Below are 25,025 nucleotides of genomic sequence, written 5' to 3'. Positions count from 1 at the left end.
AACATCAGAAATATTTTTCTGGTTCCTAACTTCAATGGAACTGCTTCTAAATTAAATCCAACTTGGGATTCTACCTATCTCAGTATAAAATATCCCTCTTTGCCCTGTGTAAGGTTTTTACCTACAATTTTATATTACCTACCTTGGATGATAATATTACCACATTTTGTATCTTCTTATGACCTTCTTCCTAACGATCTGCCTAGCTTTTCATTTTCACGATTTAATTTTCAACTCGTGTCACTTGTTTTGTTTGTCTCTTAGAAATAGTATAGAACTGCATTTTTTTTAACCCAATATGAGCCTTTCTTTTGATAAGGGATTTAACTCATTCACAGTAATTGTAATAACTGGTATATTTGGAATTATTCCTACCATCTTATTTTATCTTAATATTTGCCATCCTTTTTAGGTTTAATTTCTTTTTTCCCTATGTTATATTAATTACTTGGAAATTATAAATCACTAATTATGACTAATAAGGGTTTAAATACATATTTAAACTTATTTTTCTACTAACATCCAGAACTACTCAGTTTCCAAGCAAAATTCCACCCGAAGCATGCTCTCACTCTACATACTATTGCATTCCCACTATCTACCCCTATCACTTCCTAAGTTTTAAAGCTTGGACTTTAGTTTTAGGTAGTTATTTTTCATATTTTAAATAAACAATTATTTTAAATTAACCATAAGATTTACTGGATCTATTGATCACCATTCAACCATTCGCCATTTCTTCTCTATGATTTCTTGAATTCATTTTCAGTTTTGCTAGAACACATCCTTGAGGGTTTTTATCTCCCAAAAAATCAGTAAGCAAGAAATGTTCTTGAATTCTTGCACATCTAAAAAAGCCTTTATTACCATCACTCATTAAAAGATAGAATAATGGGGGCCAGCCCAGTGGCACAGTGATTAAGTGCACGCGCTTCACTTCAGCAGCCCAAGGCTTTGCAGGTTCGGATCCCAGGTGCACACCGACACACCGCTTGTGAAGCCATGCTGCGGCAGCATCCCATATAAAGTGGAGGAAGACGGGCACGGATGTTAGCCCAGGGCCAGTCTTCCTCGGCAAAAAGAGGAGCATTGGCATTGGATGTTAGCTCAGGGCTGATCTTCCTCACAAAATAAATAAATAAATAAAAATAAAAGGTAGAATAACGGGAACAAATATGGCAGGTGCAAAGTGATTTTCCCCAAGAAATTGGAAGACAATACTCCAATGTATTTCAGTACCCAGTGTGCTGCTAGTAAGAAATCTAGGGTCATTCTAATTTTTAGTAAGTTTTTCTTTTCCCACTTTTCTCTGAAATCTCTTATGACTTTATCCTTGAAGTTCTGGGGACAAATTTAGGTATTGAGCTACTCTCACTTGTGCTACTTGGCTTTCAGAGGGTCCAAACAATCTGTACCCTTGTGTCTTTTTTCAGCTCAGGAAATAGTTTTCTGTCATGTTTCAAGTTTCTCTCCTTCGTCTTCTGTTTGCTCCAACTGGAATTCCTACAGGAAGATGTTAAAATCCAATATTGACCCTCAACGTCCTAACTGTCTCAACTTTCACTTTTTTGCTCTATATTCTGAAATATTTACTTGAACATTCTATAAATCCCTAATCTAGCTGCCATTTATATACTGTGGCAATCATGTTTTTAATTTCTAAAATCACTTGTTCTTGAATTTCTTCTTTCTCACAGCAGTATTTTTTTATTTAATAAACAAACATATATATAATATCTTTCCAACATCTCTCAGGACTTGGATTATTTTTGCATTATCTTCTGCTCCCTGAGTTCCCTTTCTTCTGGAAACAGATGCTCTGGTTAGTCATGCTGCTAAATTTTCTCAAAAGTCTGGTGAGCCTTGATTATCCATTTATATTTATGAATCAAGGCCAAGTTGGTCGTAGGGAGCTGGCATGGGTTGTTTCTATAGTTTGTAAAGAAATGCTTCCTTAAATAAGACTCTCCTCCGATTTGAAGGGCTGACTATGAAAGGGCTGAGGAATGAATGGTAAGGGATGTCAACTGGCAGCTTCACTAGGGTATCTGGCCATGATGGAAGTAGGCAGGGGACCAATACCTTCTTCTTCCTTCCCTGTCCACTGACTGAATAAGAAAATTTTAGTCCAGCAATGGTGGAAAAATTCTATTTTCCCCTTGAGGAGAATTCCGCATGCATGTTATGAAATTCAAAGTTACCAAATCTGCTGATTCCCCTCTGAGTCCTTCACCAACACTAGAAGTCCATCCCAAGCAGGTAGCACCCTCAGAGACTTTTAACCAGAAGACAAAGCTACTTCTACCTGATATTCAACTGGGAGCAGACAGACTCTGCCGGGCAAGAGAAACAATAGAAAAAATAAACAAATGGGACTACATCAAACTAAAAAGCTTCTGCACAGCAAAGGAAACCATCAACAAAACGAAAAGACAACCTAACAATTGGGAGAAGATATTTGCAAACCATACATCTGATAAGGGCTTAATCTCCAAAATATATAAAGAACTCACGCATCTCAACAACAAAAAAACTACCAACCCAATTAAAAAATGGGCAAAAGACCTGAACAGACATTTCTCCAAAGAAGATATACAGATGGCCAACAGACGCATGAAAAGATGTTCAAAATCACTAACTATCAGGGAAATGCAAATCAAAACTACAATGAGATATCACCTCACGCCCATCAGAATGGCTATAATTAACAAGACAGGAAACAATATGCGTTGGAGAGGATGTGGAGAAAAGGGAACTCTCGTACACTGCTGGTGGGAGTGCAAACTGGTGCAGCCACTATGGAAAACAGTATGGAGATTCCTCAAAAAATCAAGGATAGAACTACCATATGATCCAGCTATTCCACTGTTGGGTATTTATCCAAAGAACTTGAAAACACCAATTTGCAAAGGTACATGCACCCCTGTGTTCATTGCAGCATTATTCACAATAGCCAAGACTTGGAAGCAACCTAAGTGCCCATCAAGGGACGAATGGATAAAGAAGATGTGGTATATATACACAATGGAATACTACCCAGCCATAAGAAACGATGAAATCCAGGCATTTGTGACAACATGGATGGACATTGAGGGTATAATGCAAAGTGAAATAAGTCAGAGGGAGAAGGTCAAATACCGTATGATTTCCTTCATTAAGTAGTAGATAATAACAGCAATAAACAAACACATAGGGACAGAGATTGGATTGGTGGTTATCAGAGGGGAAGGGGGGAGGGAGGAGGGTGAAAGGGATAATTTGGTACATGTGTGTGGTGATGGGTTGTAATTAGTATTTTGGTGGTGAGCATGATGTAGTCCATGCAGAAATAGAAGTACAATGATGTACACCTGAAATTTTTACAATGTTATAAACCAATAAAAAAAAAAGAAAAATAAATAAATAAATAAAAAATAAATAAATGCAGTTCTGGGCCCCATCCTCATCAAATTCCACTCCCATCCTTTCTGATACCATGCTCAGCAACATAACAAGACAAATGCCTTCTGTTTCATTATATTAGTAAGCTAGTGAATGTCACAGTGATGTAGGACTGAACTAAAAATCACAAACAATTCTTTCAATGAGAATTTTAAGCTATTTATAATCTGTAGACTCCTCAGAAGAAACTCAGCCCAATATTAACACTCAGGAAAGGCAAGAAATTGACATAGAACTGCTTCCCTGAGTATAAATTCTAGGCTTCATGCAAAAAAAAACAGAAAAACATGAAAAGGTTCAAATGCCAGTTAAAAACATTTTATTCCACAGATAACCATGTGGGGTTTATAAAGAAGAAATAAACATACTGCCATAGGCTGGAACAGATACTTGACCTTGTATTTTGGTCTGGGTTTCTCTTTGTCTAATTGCTTCATGCTGACAGGCTTATCTCAATTTTGCTCTAGGCATAATCGATGCTATGGCTACAAGGGAATAGTAGTACAGCATTTCTTATCTGTAAAGCTCTTTATTAAAAGTACTGTACATTCTGGCTTCTTTTTGCTGGTGTGAAGAACACAGGAAGCAGACTGACTTCAGGGGGTAGCAATTCATAGAACTCACTGACAATAGAACAGAGTGCAAAGTGTCCAAAGACTCTTTGTGTAAGTTCTTTGATAGAATACATTTTCTCCTTTTCTCACAGCAGTAACTTACAGGCCATTAAATTTCACACATTTCCTATTCATTTTCCATGTTAAAATATGGCTTACGACCCATAAAAACTATCACAGGATTCTGCCCTGAAAGTCAACTTTTTACTACTTGATATACATGACTTTTAAAAGACCAGCAATTCATGGGCCATGAACCTAGCCACAAAAGTGATTTCAAATTGCTAAAAAGTGTGTATACTTTTACAAACACAAAAAAATTAAGCCCTGAAACATTACAAAGGATAAAATTAAATTATCAAATATTATAATTGTTGCCATTAAGCAAGACCTTTAGCTAGACTTCATAACCAAAATGTAAAAAGGAAGTAAAAGACCTCAGAGTTGTAAAATACAAGTAGAAACAAAACAAAATCAAACAAACAAAAAACACAACTCTATACCCACTTCCAAACAAGAGAAAAGTAAGCAAGTACCAAGGGTTTGAAAGAGGCATTGTGGCTTAGCGGTTGAGTGCGCACACTCCGCTACTGGTGGCCCAGGTTCGGATCCCGGGCGCACACCAACGCACTGCCTGCCCGGCCATGCTGAGGCAGCGTCCCACATACAGCAACTAGCAGCATGTGCAACTATGACATACAACTATCTACTGGGCCTTTGGGGAGGAAAAGGGAAAACAAAGGAGGAGGATTGGCAATAGATGTTAGCTCAGGGCCGGTCTTCCTCAGCAAAAAGAGGAGGGTTGGCATGGATGTTAGCTCAGGGCTGATCTTCCTCACAAAAAAAAAAAAAAAAAAGAGGCATTGAGTTTCACAAAACTTAATTCATTAAGCTCCTCATGAGGGTAGGTTTTAAGAAGGAACTTGTGATTCTCTCAAGTCAAAGTTTAGAAACTTTTCCTCTTTGGCATATTTCACTTTATAAATCAGTCCAAAAGAAATTGGTATACCTTACATGTAGTACTTAGAGTTATTCCATTGAAGTTCAGATACTAAGCTATAAGATTTTATTTTAAACCAACTCCAGGGCCGGCCCCGTGGCTTAGCGGTTAAGAGCGCATGCTCCACTGCTGGCGGCCCGGGTTCGGATCCCGGGCGCGCCCCGACGCACCGCTTCTCCTGCCATGCTGGGGCCGCGTCCCACATGCAGCAACTAGAAGGATGTGCAACTACGACATACAACTATCTACTGGGGATTTGGGGGAAAAGAAATAAATAAATAAAATTATAAACCAACTCCAACTATCTAAAAATTACTCATCTTTGTGGTTAAAGTTTAATTCAGATGCCTAAGTATTTAATCTTGCCATAAACTCTTAACAGTATAGGTAGAAACATAAGAAGAAAACACATTTTCTCAGGTTTTAAAATCACTAACAAGTAGCCTTGATTTTCAAAAGAGAATATAATCAATCTTTTGTCAGGTATTCTCTCTACATATACTTATAAGACATAGCATTAAGCATCTAACAATTCATATAAGCCTTTTGTGGAATCACACAGCTATGTGAAAAACAGCTTCCTCCAACATCTCTATTATTCTGTAGTATATAATGCTTCAGATGGAGAAAGCTCAATACCAACAGCTATAGGGAAGCTATAGTTAATAATATAGCCAATATAATAAATTATTACTATATATTTAATATATTAAATAATTATAATAATTAGCTGATGATGTAACTAATATAATATAGCCAAGCTAACAGATATGAGAGAAAATTTAAAGAGGTGAGTAATATCCCTTTCTTCTCAAGGAGCCAGGGGGAACATGGGTGGGACATTACTGGAAGCAAAGGTCCAAGTTAGCAAAGAACTAAACTTAAAATCAAAAGGGAAGGGACAGATAGGAAGAGAGGAGGAAAAAGTAAGTTTTCTGGCTGAGAGTCGTAGAAGCAAGATACAATCAGGTATACGGAACGTTTTGAGGAAAGTGGTACAGAACTAGCACTGTCACCTATAAAGTGTGTATTAGAGGCACACAGTGCAGATCATGGGGCCAGATGTGATTCCTAACAAGTGAGATGTCACTGTGCTGGGCTCACATAAATGGGGAGATAGGAGGTCAAGCAACACTTGTTGATTAAGAGTTATTAACCTCAGGGCCAGCCCGGTGGCGTAGTGGTTAAGTTCTCGCCATCTGCTTCAGCAGCCTGAGGTTCACAGGTTCAGATCCTGGGCGCAGACCTATGCACTGCTCATCAAGCCATGCTGTGGCAATGTCCCATATGCAAAATAGAGGAGGATGGGCACAGATGTTAGCTCAGAGACAATCCTCCTCAGCAAAAAGAAAAAAAAACAAGACTTATTAACCTCTTCTTCAGGAGGTTATATCAGTCTCAGACATTTCCAAACTGTCCACAATCATGTTACACAGGTTGGTCAATCATTGGCTAAGGGCTCAAAATATGATTTGATATTACCCTTAAAAAAAGCTATAAACTAAAGTTCAGAAAATGTCCTCATTTAGGTCTGGGGTCCACATTATCCCTTAATTAACTCAGTAGAGCCTGGGTTTAACATTCACTACCACTGATTTCACACCAGATGTGACCAGATCCTGGATAAATCACAGAGGTAGGAAATAGCTCTCTGAAGAGGAAAGAATAAGGCCAACTGGACATTACTGTAGATGAGCCATGAAGCCATGTGCTTCAGTTGTCATTCAGGCATCTCTGAAGGCAGCCTGGATGATTTACATCTAAACGTGGGAAAATAACATTACTCACAGTATCAGAAAGGCAGAAACTGTTATATAAACATAACCAAAAAGCACATGAGTCTATCAACTGCCATTTTCAGGAAAAACACTAATTTAGGAAATAAATGGTGCTCCCATTTATTATAAGCACATACTGTGATATGAAAACCTCTCTCTAAACTAAAACAGTGTGTTTAAAACTTTCAAGACTTCCATGGGAATTCACGCAGGATGCTCATTCTTGGATCTCTCCCCAGAACACTCTAAGACACTCCTTCCAAGAATACAAAAGGCACTTAACTTTTACTAAGCACTGTCTGACCTAGGCTTGTATCTTCTGCAAACTAAGTCTCATGATGTCTGGGTAAGAAAACTGTAAGGATTATTAGTAACTGCTGACAGCATTTGTTGATACAAAAAAAAGAGTTTCTTACTGTTCTTTTCAAGTGTTGATTTATTGCTGTGGCTTTGGGTAACTAGCCAGTTATTTTAACATCATCATCTGTATCCAGTTAACTCTAAAATGGTACTCACAAGGCCAAGTTCTCTTCAGATTACTTAGTTCCATTAGTCTTCCATGGCCCTAGACGTCTTAAAACTAATGGAAAATGCATGCCCAAGGGGAACCAGGTGAGAGACTAAGGATGAAAACCCACCTTAGGGGGAAGGGAGAGCCACCAAATGCATGATAAGTAAGAAGTAATATAACCACATTTTTTAAAAAGCACACTTTCTTACCATTATTAACACTAGTATAACATTACTAGTTGATATTGAAAATTTGTATTACTACTTATTAATTAGTACTACTAAAAATAATTTCTATTAATACCTTAGAATAATAATAACAATCATACCAAAACATACTTCACATATGGCACATCTTTTTCAAACTTTTCAAATATTTCTCTCACAAGGTCTTACAGTATGCTTCATCCAATAAATCAAGGTGTCACACAGACACCATACTTGGGTAAGCATACTGCAGGTCAGCCAACTCTACTACAGAGGTTAAGTGACCAACAACACAGGTGGAAGACAGCCTCTAAATTCCTATTCCTACCTTCCTATTTACTTAGCTTCTGCTTATGAGTCGTCTAACACTTCTTTATTATCAACTCCCTCACGAATTTGAGCCAATGACTGCTTCCATATACTATAGCTTCTTTCTACAAGGTGAGAAAGGACCAACACACATGAAATACGAATACATTTCATGTAGTCTTGTCAATGGAATAAAAGAAATAGAAAACACTCCACCAATAATAGATTAGAATCCTAACTCATTTCAACTGGATGTTCTCCAAGCATCTACTCACAATCAGAAAACTTGCTTTTTCAAAATATTCAGTCCTTTCTTTTTGGCTGCTTTATCTTGTAGCTAAAGGCCAGTGAAACGATATGATATGGTCACTTCACAAGGAAAAGTGAGAAAAAAAAAAAAAGAACAGTATCTCCTACTTCTAGGACACTTCTTTTGTCCTTTTCAAAAGACTTAACTCCACTTCTAAGTTCTTATTAATGCTAATGCCTTTTCTTCTGCACGAATTTGGGTAACTATATTTAAGCATTTCACCCTACCATTCATCTTAACAGCCCAATTACACCGAGTGTTGTCTCATTTCTTTCAAAACTATCCAAGAAATAATCAACACAAGTGTAACATATTGACACACTGCTTCTTAATATTTACTGAATAAATAAATGAACCTGGATAGTCACTCTAGTGCTTCCCAACCTTTTCCATTTCATGGCACACATGAAAAATAACATTTATAAGGATACTGGGGTAAATAAATGAAACACTATAATTTCATAAATTATCAAACCCATAATTTAAAACTTTGATAAAAACCATCCACGAAGTAAGAATAATCTACACTTCCAATAGTTAAGCTTTACCCTGATTACTGTTCCATTATTTTCTTGCTTTACCTGAGAGGAATCTGCTTGGGCTAATTGTGTAGTGACTTTCAGTATTTGATGAAGATTTCGTCCTTTATCTTCAACAAGAAGGTGACCCAGCAGAAGAAAAACATGCCCAGGGATCACTGTAGTAATGGGGAGCAATGACTCTACTGAAGCCAACCAGTCACTTGCTGCAGACTCTTCTCTCATTACTTCAAGGATTCTCCAGGCTGTAAATATTGAACCATACATGCTGGTTATGGGGAACGCAAGCTTGTAGGCGAGCTGAAAAATAAACACAAAAAAGGTATGAATAAATGAGATAAATATATTTGTCAGAAATATATTTCTGACATTCATTTATTTGTTACATTTCATTGTAACAAATAAACCTTTCCAACAAAATGAATACAAAATGTTCAATTCCTGCCAAAAACCTCTCTGCACACATTTAAGCTAAGAGGATTATACAAAAAGAAAATAATTGTTAGATGGAACTCTAGAACAGTTTATTAAAACTTTTCCTCATATTTACCATTTGCTCCCACTTAAGGTAGAAAAAAATGGATCAATATACAAGATCCAGAGGCAACAGAGTTTAGAAAAAGCCATTATCATTTAAAAAGTATTCACCAGCAAGAGGAAAGGTAGAAAAAAAAAGTACTATATTTGCCCAGCTCCAGGCTCTGGTAAGAAGCAACCCTGGGCAGATGGCAGACTTGGAGAGAGGACAATTCATTTTTGTAACAGACAGTATGTTGATAGGAACAGAGTTGGTTCAGCTGGAACCTGGGAATTCATTAATAATTGTGAATAACTTCTGCAATAAGAAATAGCCTGACAGTTCTAAATTGAAATGATACCCAAAGATGTTATGCTAAGTCAATCTGAGAAATGGTTCCTCACAGAAATACAGTAGTGCAGTCAAGGACAGAGAATGGATAAAACTCTGCCAAGGTGAGCTGTGCGGCTAAATGGCTCAGGAGAAGCCATAGACATTAAAGAAGAATTAGATACTGCCTGCTAATAAAATAATTCAATTCATTTAGAGTGTGATGAGACAAATTAGAAATCTCTAGATTATAACTGTCCTGTTATTGGAGACTGACTTATATGGATAAGGAAAACAATTGAAAGGATAGGAAGTAAAAGTTAAGCTTCATAAAATTTTTTAATAATGGCTTTATTGAGATATAATTCACATACCCTCAAATCCATCCTTTTAAAGTTTACAACTTGGTGGATTTTAATAATCCATAGAGTTGTGTAACCACCATCATTATCTAATTTTAGAACATTTTCATCACCCCAAAAGGAAACCCTATAACTATTAACAGTCACTCCTCATTCCCTCTGACCCCGCTCCCCCCCTCCCCCCCCCCACATCCAGCCCCTGGCAACCACAAACAGAAACTTTCTGTTTCTATTCTGGCTATTTCATATAATAGAAACCACACAATATGTGGTCTTTCATGACTTGCTTCTTTCATTTAGCATGTTTTCAAGGTTCATCCATGTTGTAGCTTATACTGATACTTCATTTCTTCCCATTGTCAAATAATATTCCTTTGTATGGATATACCATATTTTGTTTATCCTTTCATCAATTAATGGACACTGGGATTGTTTCCACTTTTTGGCTATTACGAATAATGCTGCTATGAATATTCCTGTAAAAATTTTTGTGAGAACATAAGTGTTCAGTTATCTTGAGTATATGCTTAAGAATGGAAATAACATTTATTTGAAAGTAAATGCCACTGTAAAAACAAATGAGGAAACTCTATCTCATTGACATGAAAAGACCTCCCACATGAAAATACAAGATATAGATAGTGTGCCTGGAATGCTGCCAATTATTCTTTTAAAGTTGGGGGAAGACTATATATTTGTATTTGCATATATATATACAAAGAAAAGTATCTAGACAAACACAGAAGAAATTAATAACCACTAATCTTCATTTTCTATTTGAGAGGGTGGGTACTGGACAACTGGAATCAAGGGTAAGAAGGAGACTTCTCATTGTTTACCATTTTATAATTTTTGAACCATTTTAATGTATTACAAATTTTGAAAATTATAAATTTTAAAAATTAGATAGTATCTAAATTCATTATAGCTCTATCTCTCTAAAAATAGTTTTTTCACAAGATGAAATCCATTAAAGACTAGAGTCAAGTTCTTAAGACTAATGACAAACAGCATTGGACTTGAGATTTAAAAGGCCAGGACTTCAGCACAGCCATGCTAACTATCGGCTCTTATGCAATCTCTCTGAGCCTTACTTTCTTCATTTGTAAAATGGAAGTAATGACTATCTTCCTGCCAAGATTATTAAGGTAGATAACAAGACAATATCATAAAGCATGTAGCATAGTACAAAGTTGTGAAATACAGGGAAATATTATCACTGTCATCTTTAGGAGAGAAAAATAAAACTGGCAGATATGAGTATAAAAGAAAATAACTGGAAATCACCATGAATCATAAATTGAGTCAAAAGCAGCAACATTACACAGACATGTAAGAGTAAACATTGAAACAGAAAAGCGATCCTACTATACTTGAAGTATTATACCCAGGTTTAGGCTCTGTTTCTTGTTTGCCTAAGGTTACAGCAGGAAAAAGGCACAATGTTGAATAAGACATCACAGACCGGGCTCTCTGTCCCAGTGAGTGACAGCTGTCCCTGGCACAGTCCCAGGGCAAGGATGCAACCAAGGGTTTTCTCTCAACACCAGCTACCAAATCCTGGCCCCATAGCCTGGGGGAGGACCTGTGAAAGTGCTGGTAAGCTCTGCATTTTAGAGGAGAAAGGTGTTTAAAAATAAAAGAGAGGTTTATGTTAGGTGATTATATCTCAATAGAAAATAAAAGAGAGAAAAGAAACCACAGAAAAATAATATTTAAATGAATATCAAATGCTTGTAAAACACCTTTCACAGAAGTAAAAGAGTCGAGAATCTTTATTTTAATAAAAATGTTCAGGTATGTTAAATATTAAACATAAGACAGACATCTGATTGTACTTCTTTGTCTAAAGAGGTCTGGAAAAGAAACTGTGAGTACAAGTGAATAATATAGATTTTCATTAACTTTAAAGAATAACACTCATCTATAATAGTGACGAAAATAGGCTTAACAGTGGGGCCAGGATTTGGTCAGGAGAGGGAGTATAGAAACTAATACCTGAAGACGCTTAAAAGTAGGATAGGTTTTTGCTAGTAGGGATTTAATCACTCACCAGACCAGAAGAAGAAGACTGGACTAGATAAAGCCTCAAGAGGGTCTTTCTGCTCTATTCCTCAATGAGGAATCTGGTCAAGAGTTGAGAGGCTTGGGAGTGGTTGATTATCACCAAATGACAACTCACACCATCCTCAGTATCCATGCTATTCAGAAGACAATGATAGAAGCACAAGATCTAGGACTTACTAACTCCTTTTAACTTCCAACCAAAAGCTTTTAAGAAACCAGTTTACTTCAACTTACTGTCGATTTACTATTTCCCTGTAAATTTGAAACTCTATTATTTACTCCCAAGTTTAGCACAAAGATGATAAATTACTGTGCACACACACACACACACACACACAAAGTCAAAGTGGAAGCAACAGGATGCAGGTTCTAGAGTCAAACAGCCAAAATCTGAATGTCAACTCTACCCTTCACTACCTGTATAATGCAAGCAAGTTAGTTAACCTTTCTAATCTCAGTTTCTTCACTTGTCAAATGAGTATTATACGAATATCATCAGGGAAATGCAAATCGAAACCACAGTGAAATAGCACTTCACACCCACTAGGATGGCTAGCAGCAAAAAGACAGACAATAACAAGTGCTGGCAAGGATGTGGAGAAATTAGAACCCTCATACACAGCTGGTGGGAATGTAAAATGGCATAGTCCCTTTGGAAAATAGTCTGGCAGCTCCTCAAACAATCATAGAGTTATCATATGATCTATCAATTCCACTCCTAGGTATCTGCCCAAGAGAAATGAAAATATATGTCCACACAAAAATTTGTACAGGAATGTTCATAACAGCATTTTTCATAATAGTAAAAAAGTGAAAACAACCCAAATATTCACCAACAGATGAATGGAAAAATAAAATGTGCTATATCCATGCAATGGAATATTATTCAGGAAGTACAGTTTCTTTTTGTAGTAATAAAAGTGTTTCACCACTAATTGTGGTGATGGATACACAACTCTGTGAATATGCTAAAAACCATTGAATTGTATACTTTAAATGAGTAAAGTGTATACATGTGAATTTTATCTCAATAAATCTATTCAAAAAAAAATCAGGCTCCCACTGCATGACTCCTGGCAAGCTATTTATCTTCTCTATGCCTCAGTTACCTCTTCGATAAAATGAGACCAATAATATTACCTACCTCAAAGAGTTTGGGGTAAAATCAAATGACTTAATATATGGCAAAGCACTTAGAATGGAGCCTGAACATAAGAAATGCTCAGTAAACAATCCCATGAAGCATATGCTTTGTTGCCCATCTTGCCAGGGCCCAGAGAGCTTCATTAGCCCAAGGCCATACAGCAGGAAACGCAAAAAAAAAAACCTATTTCACAGTTATTGCGAGAAACATGAGTTGATCCACATAACTCCTAACATAGAGCAAATGCTCAATAAATGTTATAAACTTTAGCTATCAATAGGACAGCGACAATCTACTGCAAATTTTGTCATTTTTTTAAGAGACAAATATTTAATATGCTTTCTGCTTACTATGTACTACTTCAAAGCAACTCTGAATAAAACCTACTTGGCACTGCTTTATTACCAAGTAATAAAGTTCACGATACTTTATTTAAGTTTGAATAAAGTACGATATCCAAAATAGCAGTAAATGCATGATAGACCCTAGGTCAGTGAAGATGTCTCTAAATCTTTCTGTTGACTAAAACAGTTTTACAGAGATGAATTTTGCCCTACTATATAATTGTAGGAATTTAGCTTTTAAGTCTCTTTGCCATTTCATCTCATCCATCCACCATTATTCCCCTCCAAAAAAGCCTGATTCTATCTTACTGGCTGTGCCAGCTATCAATGTATTACCTCTCAGGTCCAAATACACTCTTCTTTGTCCCACTTTGTGATACTACATCTGTACCTTGTCAAGATTTCTCCTTTGCCCTCTGGTGCAATGTCAGGCCTTGTTAGCAATGTCAGGGTGCAGGAGAGATACCACAAGGCATAGTAAAGGAAGCGCTTTTATTCAGGTTCCTGTGTGCTTCTTGGATTTCTCCTACTATGGCTGCCAGAGGCAGGCAGGAGATCCAGCAAGAGGCTTCCTGCAGACCAGCTCTGCCAACTCCAGCCCACTCACACCCCAAGGGGGCTTCCTATAGACCAGCTCTGGCCTGCAGCACTCCAGCAAATTTCCCCATCTAGCAGGCCATGGCCACACTCTTTCCAACAAGGTCTGATCTCAGCCTTGAGGCGGGAGGGATATCCTCTTAGTTCCTCAGTTCCTTTCTTGGGCACTCAGCCCCAGTCCTAGAAGTAGTAGCTGCTCCCTGCATTTACTATTGCAGTACTCCTTAGAGTCTCTTTTACAACATTTAGTAATAAAACACCTTTTTTTTTTGTGAGGAAGATTGGCCCTGAGCTAACATCTGCCAATCCTCCTCTTTTTTTGCTGAGGAAGACTGGCCCTGGGCTAACATCTGTGCCCATCTTCCTCTTTTTTTGCTGAGGAAGACTGGCCCTGGGCTAACATCCGTGCCCATCTTCCTCCACTTTATATGGGACACCGCCACAGTATGGCTTGACAAGCAGTGCCTCGGTGCGCACCCGGGATCCGAACCAGCGAACCCCAGGCCACCGCAGCGGAGTACGCACACTTAACCGTTTGCACCACTGGGCCGGCCCCTAAAACACCTTTTACTGTTTAATAATTTTTTGCATTAAGTTTTTCTTTGTTCAAATTACCAATGTGGTTTCTCTCCCCTGACTGGACCCTAACTTTTTCTTTTCTCTGGGGCCAGGGGCAGCAAGGTTTTAAGCACTTTAGAATTTACAACTAGTATTTGATTTTTTCTTTTTTTAACCTAAGAGAACACAAATAAGTGGTTTTAAATATCACATTTAATAGCCTAATAGAAAAGGATCCTGTTTTCTACACACCACTGAAAACTATAAAAAGCTTATTAGATTATGTTAATCTTTTATTTCAAAGAGATGAATGGCTGGTTTTATGTCTTACATTTTTTAATTCTTAAAAATTGGAATAGTTAAAATGTGTTTTATTTCATGGCTATCAACACCTCAGAAATGGACAGGTAATACAGAATTGCTGTGGAACAGGATATTTACCCTTGATTTCATTCACCAGAAGAATTGTGCTTCTGGAGAATTGCTCTAGTTCTAAATCAAACACTCTAAGACAGAGTCACCAATCTAAGAAGAAATAGTAAAAATAAAAACAACATCTGTAGTGTTTATAAAAAGGTGTTTCCGTAATAAATCAAGATGGTGAAATGATCTTCTGTATTCTTAGAAGCACACATTCCTCATTGAACAGAGGTTTACTGAAGTCTACCATTTAGTAAACAATGGGTCAGGTATTGAGGATGCGAAGATAAATAAGCTAGAATGTTCTCTATTTCTTTAAGTATATGAAAAATAGGAGAGTATCCAATTTAACAACTAACATTTTTTTTTTTTTTTTTGGTGAGGAAGATCAGCCCTGAGCTAACATCCATGCTAATCCTCCTCTTTTTGCTAAGGAAGACTGGCCCTGAGCTAACATCCATGCTGATCTTCCTCCACTTTATATGGGATGCCACCACAGCATGGCCTGACAAGCGGTGTGTCGGTGCGCACCTGGGATCCAAACCCGGGCTGCCAGCAGTGGAGCACGCCCACTTAACCGCTACGCCACGGGGCTGGCTTCCTAACAAATATTTTTAATTCTCTCATCTACAATCAGCTGAAAAAAGCAGAAACACTCATGTGGAAAAGTACAAAGAGTTCAACAACTGTTGCAATTTAAATTTTACCATGCTTACAAAATAAAGGCAAAGTGTGAAAAGGGCCAACATCCTTTCCCTCAATGAGCTCATAGCAGAGTTTGAGGTACAAATGTGTAACCCCCTAAATTAAGACACAACACAATTGAGTAAGGCTAAAAGTGCTGGGGATGCAAGGAAGAGAGAGTAATGAATTCCGACTCAGGGAGGCTGAGAACATTTGGCTGAGTCTTGAAGAATGAGTAGGTCAGGCAAAGGAGACAAAAGAGCATTATGTGCAAAAGCAAAGATTCAGGTAGAGACTTGGAGAGTCTGGGGCATGTTAAATTTATAAGTATGTTTGGAATATAGAGTCCTGGACAGGTGCAGAAGAAAAGCCAACAGTCAACTGCACCTTAAATTTTTAAAAAGTGTGATCATATATCCAATCAAAGCCTCAGTAAAGCAGCACTATCATCAGAAGGATGTTTATAGCCATAATAATATTCCTTCCTCCTCCTCCCTCTTCACCAGCTGCTGAAGAGAAAGTCCAGCTATTAGTGTTGATGAATACAATTCACACACACCTGAGCAAATAGAAACCTGAGCACTTATGTATTAGAGTTAGGGTGATCCTCAGTAACTACTACTTGTGATTTAAAGGAACAGAACTCAGACATAGTACATCCTGCTCTGCCCCTATCCCCATTCAGAATCCAATCATTGTTCTATATGGGCAAACCAAGAGGGGAGGTAAAAGGCTATTAGAAATTTTTGGCCACGTTTTATACTCCTATTAGAGCAGATGCAAGAACTTCCTTCTCTTAATGCAAATCAATTACTTACTTCAAGTTTTAAAGTTTTAGTCAAACAATTAGGATTTAGGAAGGTGTGGTATATATTCAATTTGCCTATTGGCTAGTTTCTGATGCATGCTCAAACAAGGAATAACAATGCCTGGATTTTTGCTGCTAGAACATTTAATAATACATGATTAGAGATAGCCACGCTTTTGCAGATGAAACAACTTTGGCCCTAGCTTGCATTCATTAAATGCCTCTCTCTATGGAGACTTAAGATGCTTCATCACTTTTATCTTCTTTAATCCTCATTCAATCTCCACAGAAGTAGTAGTTGTAAAGTAACACTACATTTTACCAAAGGCAAAAGTCAAATACCAAAGGGAAAAAGTCTGACAAATGTAGGCCTAGAACCTAGCCACTAACCAGACATTGACAATACTTTTACCTTATTTTACCAGGAACAAAGCAGAAGGGGGTATGCCTAGCAGGCAGGAATAGGAATGGAGTGTGACAGGCCTGCTGTCTTCCAATTGAGTAGTACACGCACAGGAGACATCAAGAGCCGTTATGCCAGAGAACGTGGCATGAGGTGCCATATTCAAAAATGAAGTCTTAGTTCTTACGGATCCTAAAACTTCCAGGTGTTCGAGGAGATTTCCCACTTTGGACTGTCCCAGATCTAGCAATATGCTGTACTTACTAAAGAGTATAAAAGGATTCCATACTCCATGCTTGGAGTAGCACTAGGTTAAAAAGAACTAGTTCCTTTTCTGCAGGATTCCTCAGGACCTTTAACTACTAATGTACACAGGAAACTCAAAGAGGAAAAAAGGTTATACAGCATTTCCAAAACTTACTTCACAACAGGATTACCCTCCTCTCTCATAGTCCAGAAGAATACACCATCATCCACACCACTGCCTGACAGAATGGTAAAGCTCAGGGATAGAATTTAAACCTGAACAGACCCCTCATCGGGAGGGGAGATGATCTGCAGAGAAATGAATCCCACAGTACTACTTTAACTTTATTTAAGAGAAACAAGGGTGAATTCATTACCTTTTGGTGGTCATCTCTGTAGCACTCCTGCTGTACCATTTCCAAAAGGTTTAGAGCCAACTGCTGCCTAGAGGGACCTTCCTCATCCACGGATATACAGTCTTCCAAGGCAGTAGAAGATAATATCTGCAGAATTGGCATCACTAGAAGCAAGGATGACTTTGGGATTTTCTGACTCTCAGCAAAAGAGAAGAGCTTCAAAGCTATTGAGCAAAACAACAATTTACATTTTTAAAAATTAATACATCAGTCAAACAAAATGCTCTTTTGCTTAAGAGTGATATGCAAAAAGTTTTCTTACCCCTTTACAATTGGGTCAGACACATAACTAAGATGATAAATCTTATCCTTTTACAAATAAAAGGAACACAAAAATTAACTATTATCTAAAACATGCTGTTAAGGTATATAACTGAAAACTTGATGATACTCTTATAGAAAACCCATATCATATATCAAAGTATAAATCAACTCTTTTTTAGGTCAATGTGAATTTCTTTAAAATAGAATTCAACTTTTATCCTTATATTGTGTCAGATCCTACTATTGCCCTCAACAAACACAACCAAGAAACTACTGATCAGTGGATAACAAGACCAACGTGCATGTTTCCCTTACGAACCCAGCTGAGAAGTGTATTAAGAGATGCCTAAGTGAACAAGGTGAGGCAGGGCTGTCCTTCAGCTGTAATTGCTAAGAAGCTGATCAGGAAAGTCTCCAAGTCCATAAGCCGTATAACAATCAAACCCATTTTTATAAGTGATTCTTTTTTTTTTTTTTTTTTTGCAAGGAAGATCAGCCCTGAACTAACATCCACGCCAATCCTCCTCTTTTTGCTAAGGAAGACTGGCCCTGGGCTAACATCTGTGCCCATCTTCCTCTACTTTATATGGGACACCGCCACAGCATGGCCTAACAAGTGGTACATTGGTGCATGCCCGGGATTCGAACCCGGGCCACCAGCAGCGGAGCGCACGGCCCTTAACCGCTACACCACGGGGCTGGCCCCTAAGTGATTCTTTTTTTAACATAGAAACTCATCTTACACATCAGAAACATACAAATGTACAATAACTTGGTTACGTGTAGTCTCCCCTAGACTATTAACAGAACGAGTTAAGGCATAAATATACTTTTTTCAGTTATTGAATGAACCTTGATTTACTGAAAGATATTATTCATAGGCTTTAGAGCAAGATCATCAAAGTAATCAAGTGATCTTCCCACTACACCAAAAAGCTCTAAAAGCCTTAAATCTTGTCGACGAGTTGCCAGTATTTTATTTTAAGGCATTTGGAAGCCAAACCTGAACACGGTATGAAGTACAAATACCTGTTACTCTAACACTGCTAGTTTACATTTTTTGCCTAAATATTAGTCTTAATCCATAATTGTCTCCGAGATATTATGAAAACCCATTATCTTTAACAAAATAGGAAATTCATATAATACAAATGTTTCTATATTTTATATTATGAATCTTCCAGGCATTTTTATAAATTGCTATTTATAATCCAGGCTAGTGTTAATAATTAAGAAGCATAATATTAATTTTATGCATTTTTTAAATTTGAAATAATCAATATTCTCTTAGTTATCCTGTTTTTTTGAATACTCTTTCCCAATATACTAAACAACAGTTCTTCCTTAATTTTCAACATGACATACTGGCTCGATAGTTTTCAATATGGTTTATTCAGTCTAACTAAGGTAACTTCAAATCAAAGACACTAGTTTACAAAAGAAAAGGTCTGCTACGCAACAAATAGTAAAAGTATTGGAGTGTTTGACCCTGTATCACCCTATTATACGTGAAAAACAATAAAGGAGTAGCTTCAGAATTAGAAATGTGGTTTCTATAGGACTTTGATGGTTTGTGGGTTTTTTTTTTTTGTCAAAAAACAAACACAATCCATTTATATGAAAAGGCAAATTTATAAAGACAGGAAGCACATCAGTGTCTGTCTGGGGCTGAGGGTGGGAATGAGGATTAACTGTAAATGGGCACAAGAAACTTTCGGGGGGTGATGGAAATATTTTAAAACTAGATTGTGGTGTTGGTTGCACAACTACTAAAAAATACTTTATTGTACATTTAAAAATGGTGAATTTTATGGTAAGTAAATTATACTTCGATAAAGCTGTTTTTAAAAAAAATAACAAAACTATGGCTGTCCAAGCAGCAGCATTGGTAAATTATACCTATGGGAGGATGCCATGTGCACTGCTATAAGAAAAAAAAAAGAAAAAAAAAGAAAAAGCAGTTCAGAAAGGGACTATGGAGGAGGGCACAAATGAGCATAATGCCAACAGGCAAAAGTAGGGTAGGAATCGCAGCCTAAGAGCCAAGGGTCCCCTCCGCATGCTAAAGCCATTTCCAAGACAGATTGAAAGCAGAAGAGCAACTCACTCTCAAAATCATGATGAATTAAACACCCAGAAAAATGAGCTACACAATCGGTATTTACCTCAAGCACTTTTTTAAAGTGAGGGTGGGAATGTATCAATGCATTATGGCACTATACAACATAATTTAGACAGATCCTCCATTACCACATGGATTATACTGGACCAAGTAAAGCAAGGCAACATTAATGTAAAAGCCACATTTCAAAGGTGTGACTTGTTTGCCAATCTGCCAGACCTAACAACTTGATTCTTGACCACATTGTTTTTTTTTTTTTTTTTTTTTTGCTGGGAAAGAGTCGTCCTGAGCTAACATCTGTTGCCAATCTTCCTCTCTCTTTTTTTTTTTTTTCCTCCCCAAAGTCCCAGTACATAGTTCTATATTCTACTTGTAAGTCCTGGTTCTTGTATGTGAGCTGCAGCCACAGCATGGCTACTGACGGATGAGTGGTGTGGTTCCACACCCAGGAACCAAACCTGGGCTGCTGAAGCAGAGTGGGCCAAACTTTAACCACGAGGCCATCAGGGCTGGCTCACCACATTATTCTTAAATAGAACATTTTTGCCTCCTTTTATCCCCATTTCTCACTTTTCTTTAAATCAATACTAGATAGTCAGAAGAATATTATCTCTCGTTTGTTCTAGCTAGGTTAATACAATAACTATAAATTAAATCTTGTTCAATGTGGCACCAGTTTTAAATAGTAAAGGTATAGAGAGTTTTAAAAACAAATACAAATGCTGAACACTTATTTTGTTTCAAGGGTTTTATGCTATTGATTCTTACTTTGTTGTAAAACTGTGAATAAGCTGATATGCCCTTCAACATATTTTCCAATGTCATTGCTATATGATTTAGATTATAACGTTTGAATGTCCATACGAGATACTTGGTAAATTATGGTGCATGGAATCTTGCACAAAACACCCAGTTGGATAAGAAAAAGAAAGTTCTATTTGACAATGACTAATTAGAAAAATTCCAGAATGGAAACTCAAAGTACACAGAACTTTACAGCATAGCATGATATATAGTTCAAGAGACTTCTGCCACTTTATAAATAAATTATATTCATGTTTTACTCTTGTGAGTGTATTTTTATTTACCTAGACTTAAGATTGGCTTCTGCTGACTTGCCGGAGTCTGTAGAAGTAGTAAAGCTATTCCAATTCTGACCAGTTCAACAGGAAAATCCTAAAAGAAAAGAAAAAAAGAAGAGTTGAAGAAGTTCCCAGAGCCATGGCTTTAAAACATGCATCCAGGAAGAGTATATTTAACATGAAGTATTATAAACATATTATACAAAATTATTTACAGTAAGCCTGCTCTACTAAAGGATGAATTAGTGAATGCCACAGCAGTCACACAAAAATTAGAAATGATATCCTATCTGGTCAAAAAGCAATAGGCCACAAACCAAAGAAATTCAGAGGGAAAACTCCTTAACACAACCGACTGATAAGTCTTCAAAACAGTCGATCTTTGCAAACCACGAAAACTATCTGAAATAATTAATTTAAGAATATTTCATTTCTGAAAAGTAGCTCAATTATCTACTTACCTAATAAAGACATGATTCATCTATATAACTTACATAATGAATTGCACTTAACAAATTTTAATAAATCATGCTATTATAACAAAAGAAACATTAGTGCCTAGGGAGGCAGAGATTATTTTTAAATTACAATAATTTATTAAGCACGTTTAAATGTAGCAAAGCAATAACCACAGAAACTTAAAATCATTAATTTCACCAAGTATATAAATGAAATGAAAAAGGATATGTATATTAAGTTCTAATAAATAAAATGCAAGTGACATAAGATGTTATTTGAGGTTTCTAAATAAAGAAAACATTAACGTATCATGGAACTAAAGAAGAAAGGTCCAGCACACTTTACTAAAATTACTTCATTCTGAAATTTTACAGAAGTGCCTGCAGAGCAGAAGTACCTATAAATCATGAGGACAGGCCAAGAAAAAGAAAAGGAAATGTGAGGTAGAGCCACAGGTTAAAGAAACACTTGAGAGAAAACAACTTAGTCTGACACACTCAGAAGTTATCCTGGAGATGCTATCAACTCTAGCACAAATTAATAAATATATGTCTACAGCTCAGTTACATCATTTGAAAAGTGAAATTAAACTGCAAAATCTTCTAAAGTGCTTGATTATGGACTTTTAAAAACCAGCAAAAGAAGAAAATTTGTAAATTTTTTTAAATGGAATGTGTTCCAATTTGTGTCTTTGGGGCCTATATATGTTCACTGTTTTGAAATATAGTTGAGAACAAAGAAGCAACTCTTATCTATTTGAGGACAATAAATGCATTCTGAAACCAATAAACTTACAATACACACCATCACACCATTCTTTGCCACTCTCTTCAATTTCATTTCAAATTCTGCATGTCCATTAAAAAAAAGGAAACCAGCAAGATCATTTAAATTTCAATTTCAAATTTCCTAGCTACCAAGAAGATCAGAGAAAAATAAAAGTATTACTTTATACTAATGCTATCACTGGAAAGCCTTTTTCACACAAGCTATCACTGGAAGGGCCACAAAGTAGCTTTTCAGGGTTCTGAAACGGACTAGAAGCATTTTAAGTGGATGGAACTGAAAGGTATGAAGGCATAAACGAAAATGGCTTTCTAAGAGTGAGACTGGTCTGTTCAGAATAGCAGGTGACAGGAAAAGAGCTGGAGATTCAAGACCAAAAATAAGGAAAAGTAACCGTGGAGGATTAGACTAACCTCAAATTGCTTACAATTCTGAGAGGTTACAAGCTGGTTTTTTTTGTTTGATTGATTTTTAATGGACACCAAGAACGGTACAATTTAATGAGATCTTTTAATAAAAGCCTGTGTTGTTCATCTCATGTGCGACTTCAAATACTACAGCTCTTGCTGCAGTAACTCTTGCTTCCTGCCTCAGACCAGTCAGAGATCCAGAACCATAAGGAAGTTAAAGCTCCACAGGCCAAAGCTTGACAAACTGGCAATAGAAACTCAGGGATAAATGATTCCCCCTTTATTCTGGATCCTTCTGGAGGATTCTAAGACATTTCATAAAGCTTCTCAGAACATTCTGTGGGATCGAGCAACTGGTTGCTTGCACAGTGGTCAACTTGATCATACTTGTATTGCCTCTCCCATCTTCAATATTTCACTGTTTTTGTCCCTCTCCCACCTGCTTGCTGGGAGCACATCTGCAAATGAACTCTGTTGCATAAGCCCTTGCTTTTGTGGAAACTCAGGCTCTGCTTTTGCCTTTCGGAAAACTCAGGATCTACTTTTGGGGGAACCCAGGCTAATTCAGATCCTATCTGGAGAAAGGAAGTAAAATATAAAAAAGGAGGAAATGCCTTTATACTTGGCCACAGATGTCACAGGTGTCTTAAGGACAGCAGACCCTTGGAGTCTACATTTTTTTGTCCTCAATTCAAATGAAAGACATCACTGAGCACCACCTATGTACCAGGCACTAAGCACATATGCTGGGCCTAGGGATGCCTCTGTGAACAAGATAGTATGGAAAAGCTTTTTATTTTTAAAGTGGGAACAAGGTGTAAGAAAGGCGACGTCAGCGGTAAGTACCTATAGCAGACACAATGGAGATGGCAGCCCAGCTCACACAATCCCCCAGGGCCATGGCTTTACTCCCTACCCTGTCCTCTGGTCAGAGCTGACTAATCTAAGCTGGGCCCATTGGACCATTTTCCCCAGGAATCTGAAAACTTAAACTGAGACACACAGTGAAGAAAAGTGCGTGGAATGTGTCATCGGATGGTGATGTCTTACAGAACATGGGTTCCTGGCCTGACGAAAGCTGAGATGGTTAGCTCTTGCTTCACTTTGAGAGCTACGCTGTCTCCTCACAATCAATATCATTTTTGCCTAATTCTGCTGATCGGAGTACACATATTTTGCTTGATATGGAAAAGACCTTAAGTTATGATCATTCAAATAAGGCTAAAAATAGCTCAACTAAGACCAAATCCACTGAAACTAATGTAGCCGAAGAAATACATCCATTTTCAGTGAGCAACAAAAGATCTCCAATGTAAGAGTAGAAAGAGAACAAAGGGGAAAGGAAGAGTTAATGTAATATTTGAACTGAATATCCAGTTGATAAATTCAGTGATATAAGAATACAGGTATAGCCTCAAAATAGGTAATAAGACTGCTTTATTCTACTTCATTTTGTTTCCAATTAGTATATACAGGCCTAAAGGATATGTGTTTGCAAATTAATTTTCTAAGGTTTTTTTTTTCTTACCTCAGGAACACTGGAATCAGGATGGGAGCAGGAAATTTCATAACACAATTATTTTAACAGTTCTACTTATGTTTACTTTCTTCTAAAATTGTTAAAATATTGGGCAGAAGGAAGATACAATGTAAATGTGACCTTCTCTCCATTTCACTGCTCTAAGTCAAAGTATTCTGTGATTCCAAATTACAATCAAAAATATTTTGATTATATTTTTGAGAGCCAACTTGAAGAGATTCCTACTGGCCAATAATAGGACAATTTGAACTTTAATATGGATCTTATCTGTAAGAGACTGAAAAGCATCAAATATGTTTAAATGTTAGTTCATAATAATACTTTTAGAAATTGGTAAGAAAAGGGAGAGAGTCAGCATTCATTCTACCTTTCCTATATAACCTCTACCACTGGATAACCAAATAGTAGGGGAGGAGGAGTTTCTTTTTATAGAAGTATTCCAGCTAATAAATGAAAAAGAAATGATAGATCATCATCATTTCTTTAACTCCTAATGAATTAGTGGAAGTAGGCATTGAGCATCAACAACTACTAACATCATAAAAAGAAGAGCAACACACATTATGTGCTTCTTGATGAAAGAACACACTACTCCTGTAGCTTTGGAAAAACAAAACAAAACAAAACAATCCCGAATCTAATCAAGCCTCTATAAATAACTACCTTTTAACAGAGAGACATGTCAAAGTGCACCACGAGGATGCAATCAAAATTCAGAATATAGAAAACTCTACAGCTCACATAAGCCAGGTTTTTCA

The 25,025-nt window shown here is 37.0% G+C and overlaps 1 protein-coding gene and 1 non-coding gene across 2 annotated transcripts in view; both read right to left on the bottom strand.

Moving 5' to 3' along the window:
• The window catches only part of FOCAD (focadhesin), a 269,185-nt gene that overhangs the window by 183,441 nt on the left and 60,719 nt on the right, over window positions 1-25,025 (bottom strand). Inside the window, exons 9-11 of the mRNA XM_058565883.1 lie at window positions 21,079-21,166; window positions 17,566-17,768; window positions 8,751-9,008 (exon numbers count right to left, since the gene is read on the bottom strand). Coding sequence (XP_058421866.1) covers window positions 8,751-9,008; window positions 17,566-17,768; window positions 21,079-21,166 — 549 coding nt within the window. The remainder of the gene's footprint in view (window positions 1-8,750; window positions 9,009-17,565; window positions 17,769-21,078; window positions 21,167-25,025) is intronic.
• LOC131420285 (small nucleolar RNA SNORA30/SNORA37 family) lies at window positions 11,389-11,517 on the bottom strand. The gene has a single exon (XR_009223514.1). It is a non-coding gene; the product is annotated as a small nucleolar RNA SNORA30/SNORA37 family (small nucleolar RNA).

Source organism: Diceros bicornis, chromosome 22 (genome assembly GCF_020826845.1).
Source record: "Diceros bicornis minor isolate mBicDic1 chromosome 22, mDicBic1.mat.cur, whole genome shotgun sequence".
NCBI lineage: Eukaryota > Metazoa > Chordata > Mammalia > Perissodactyla > Rhinocerotidae > Diceros > Diceros bicornis.
This window is presented reverse-complemented; position numbering and strand designations above follow the sequence as displayed.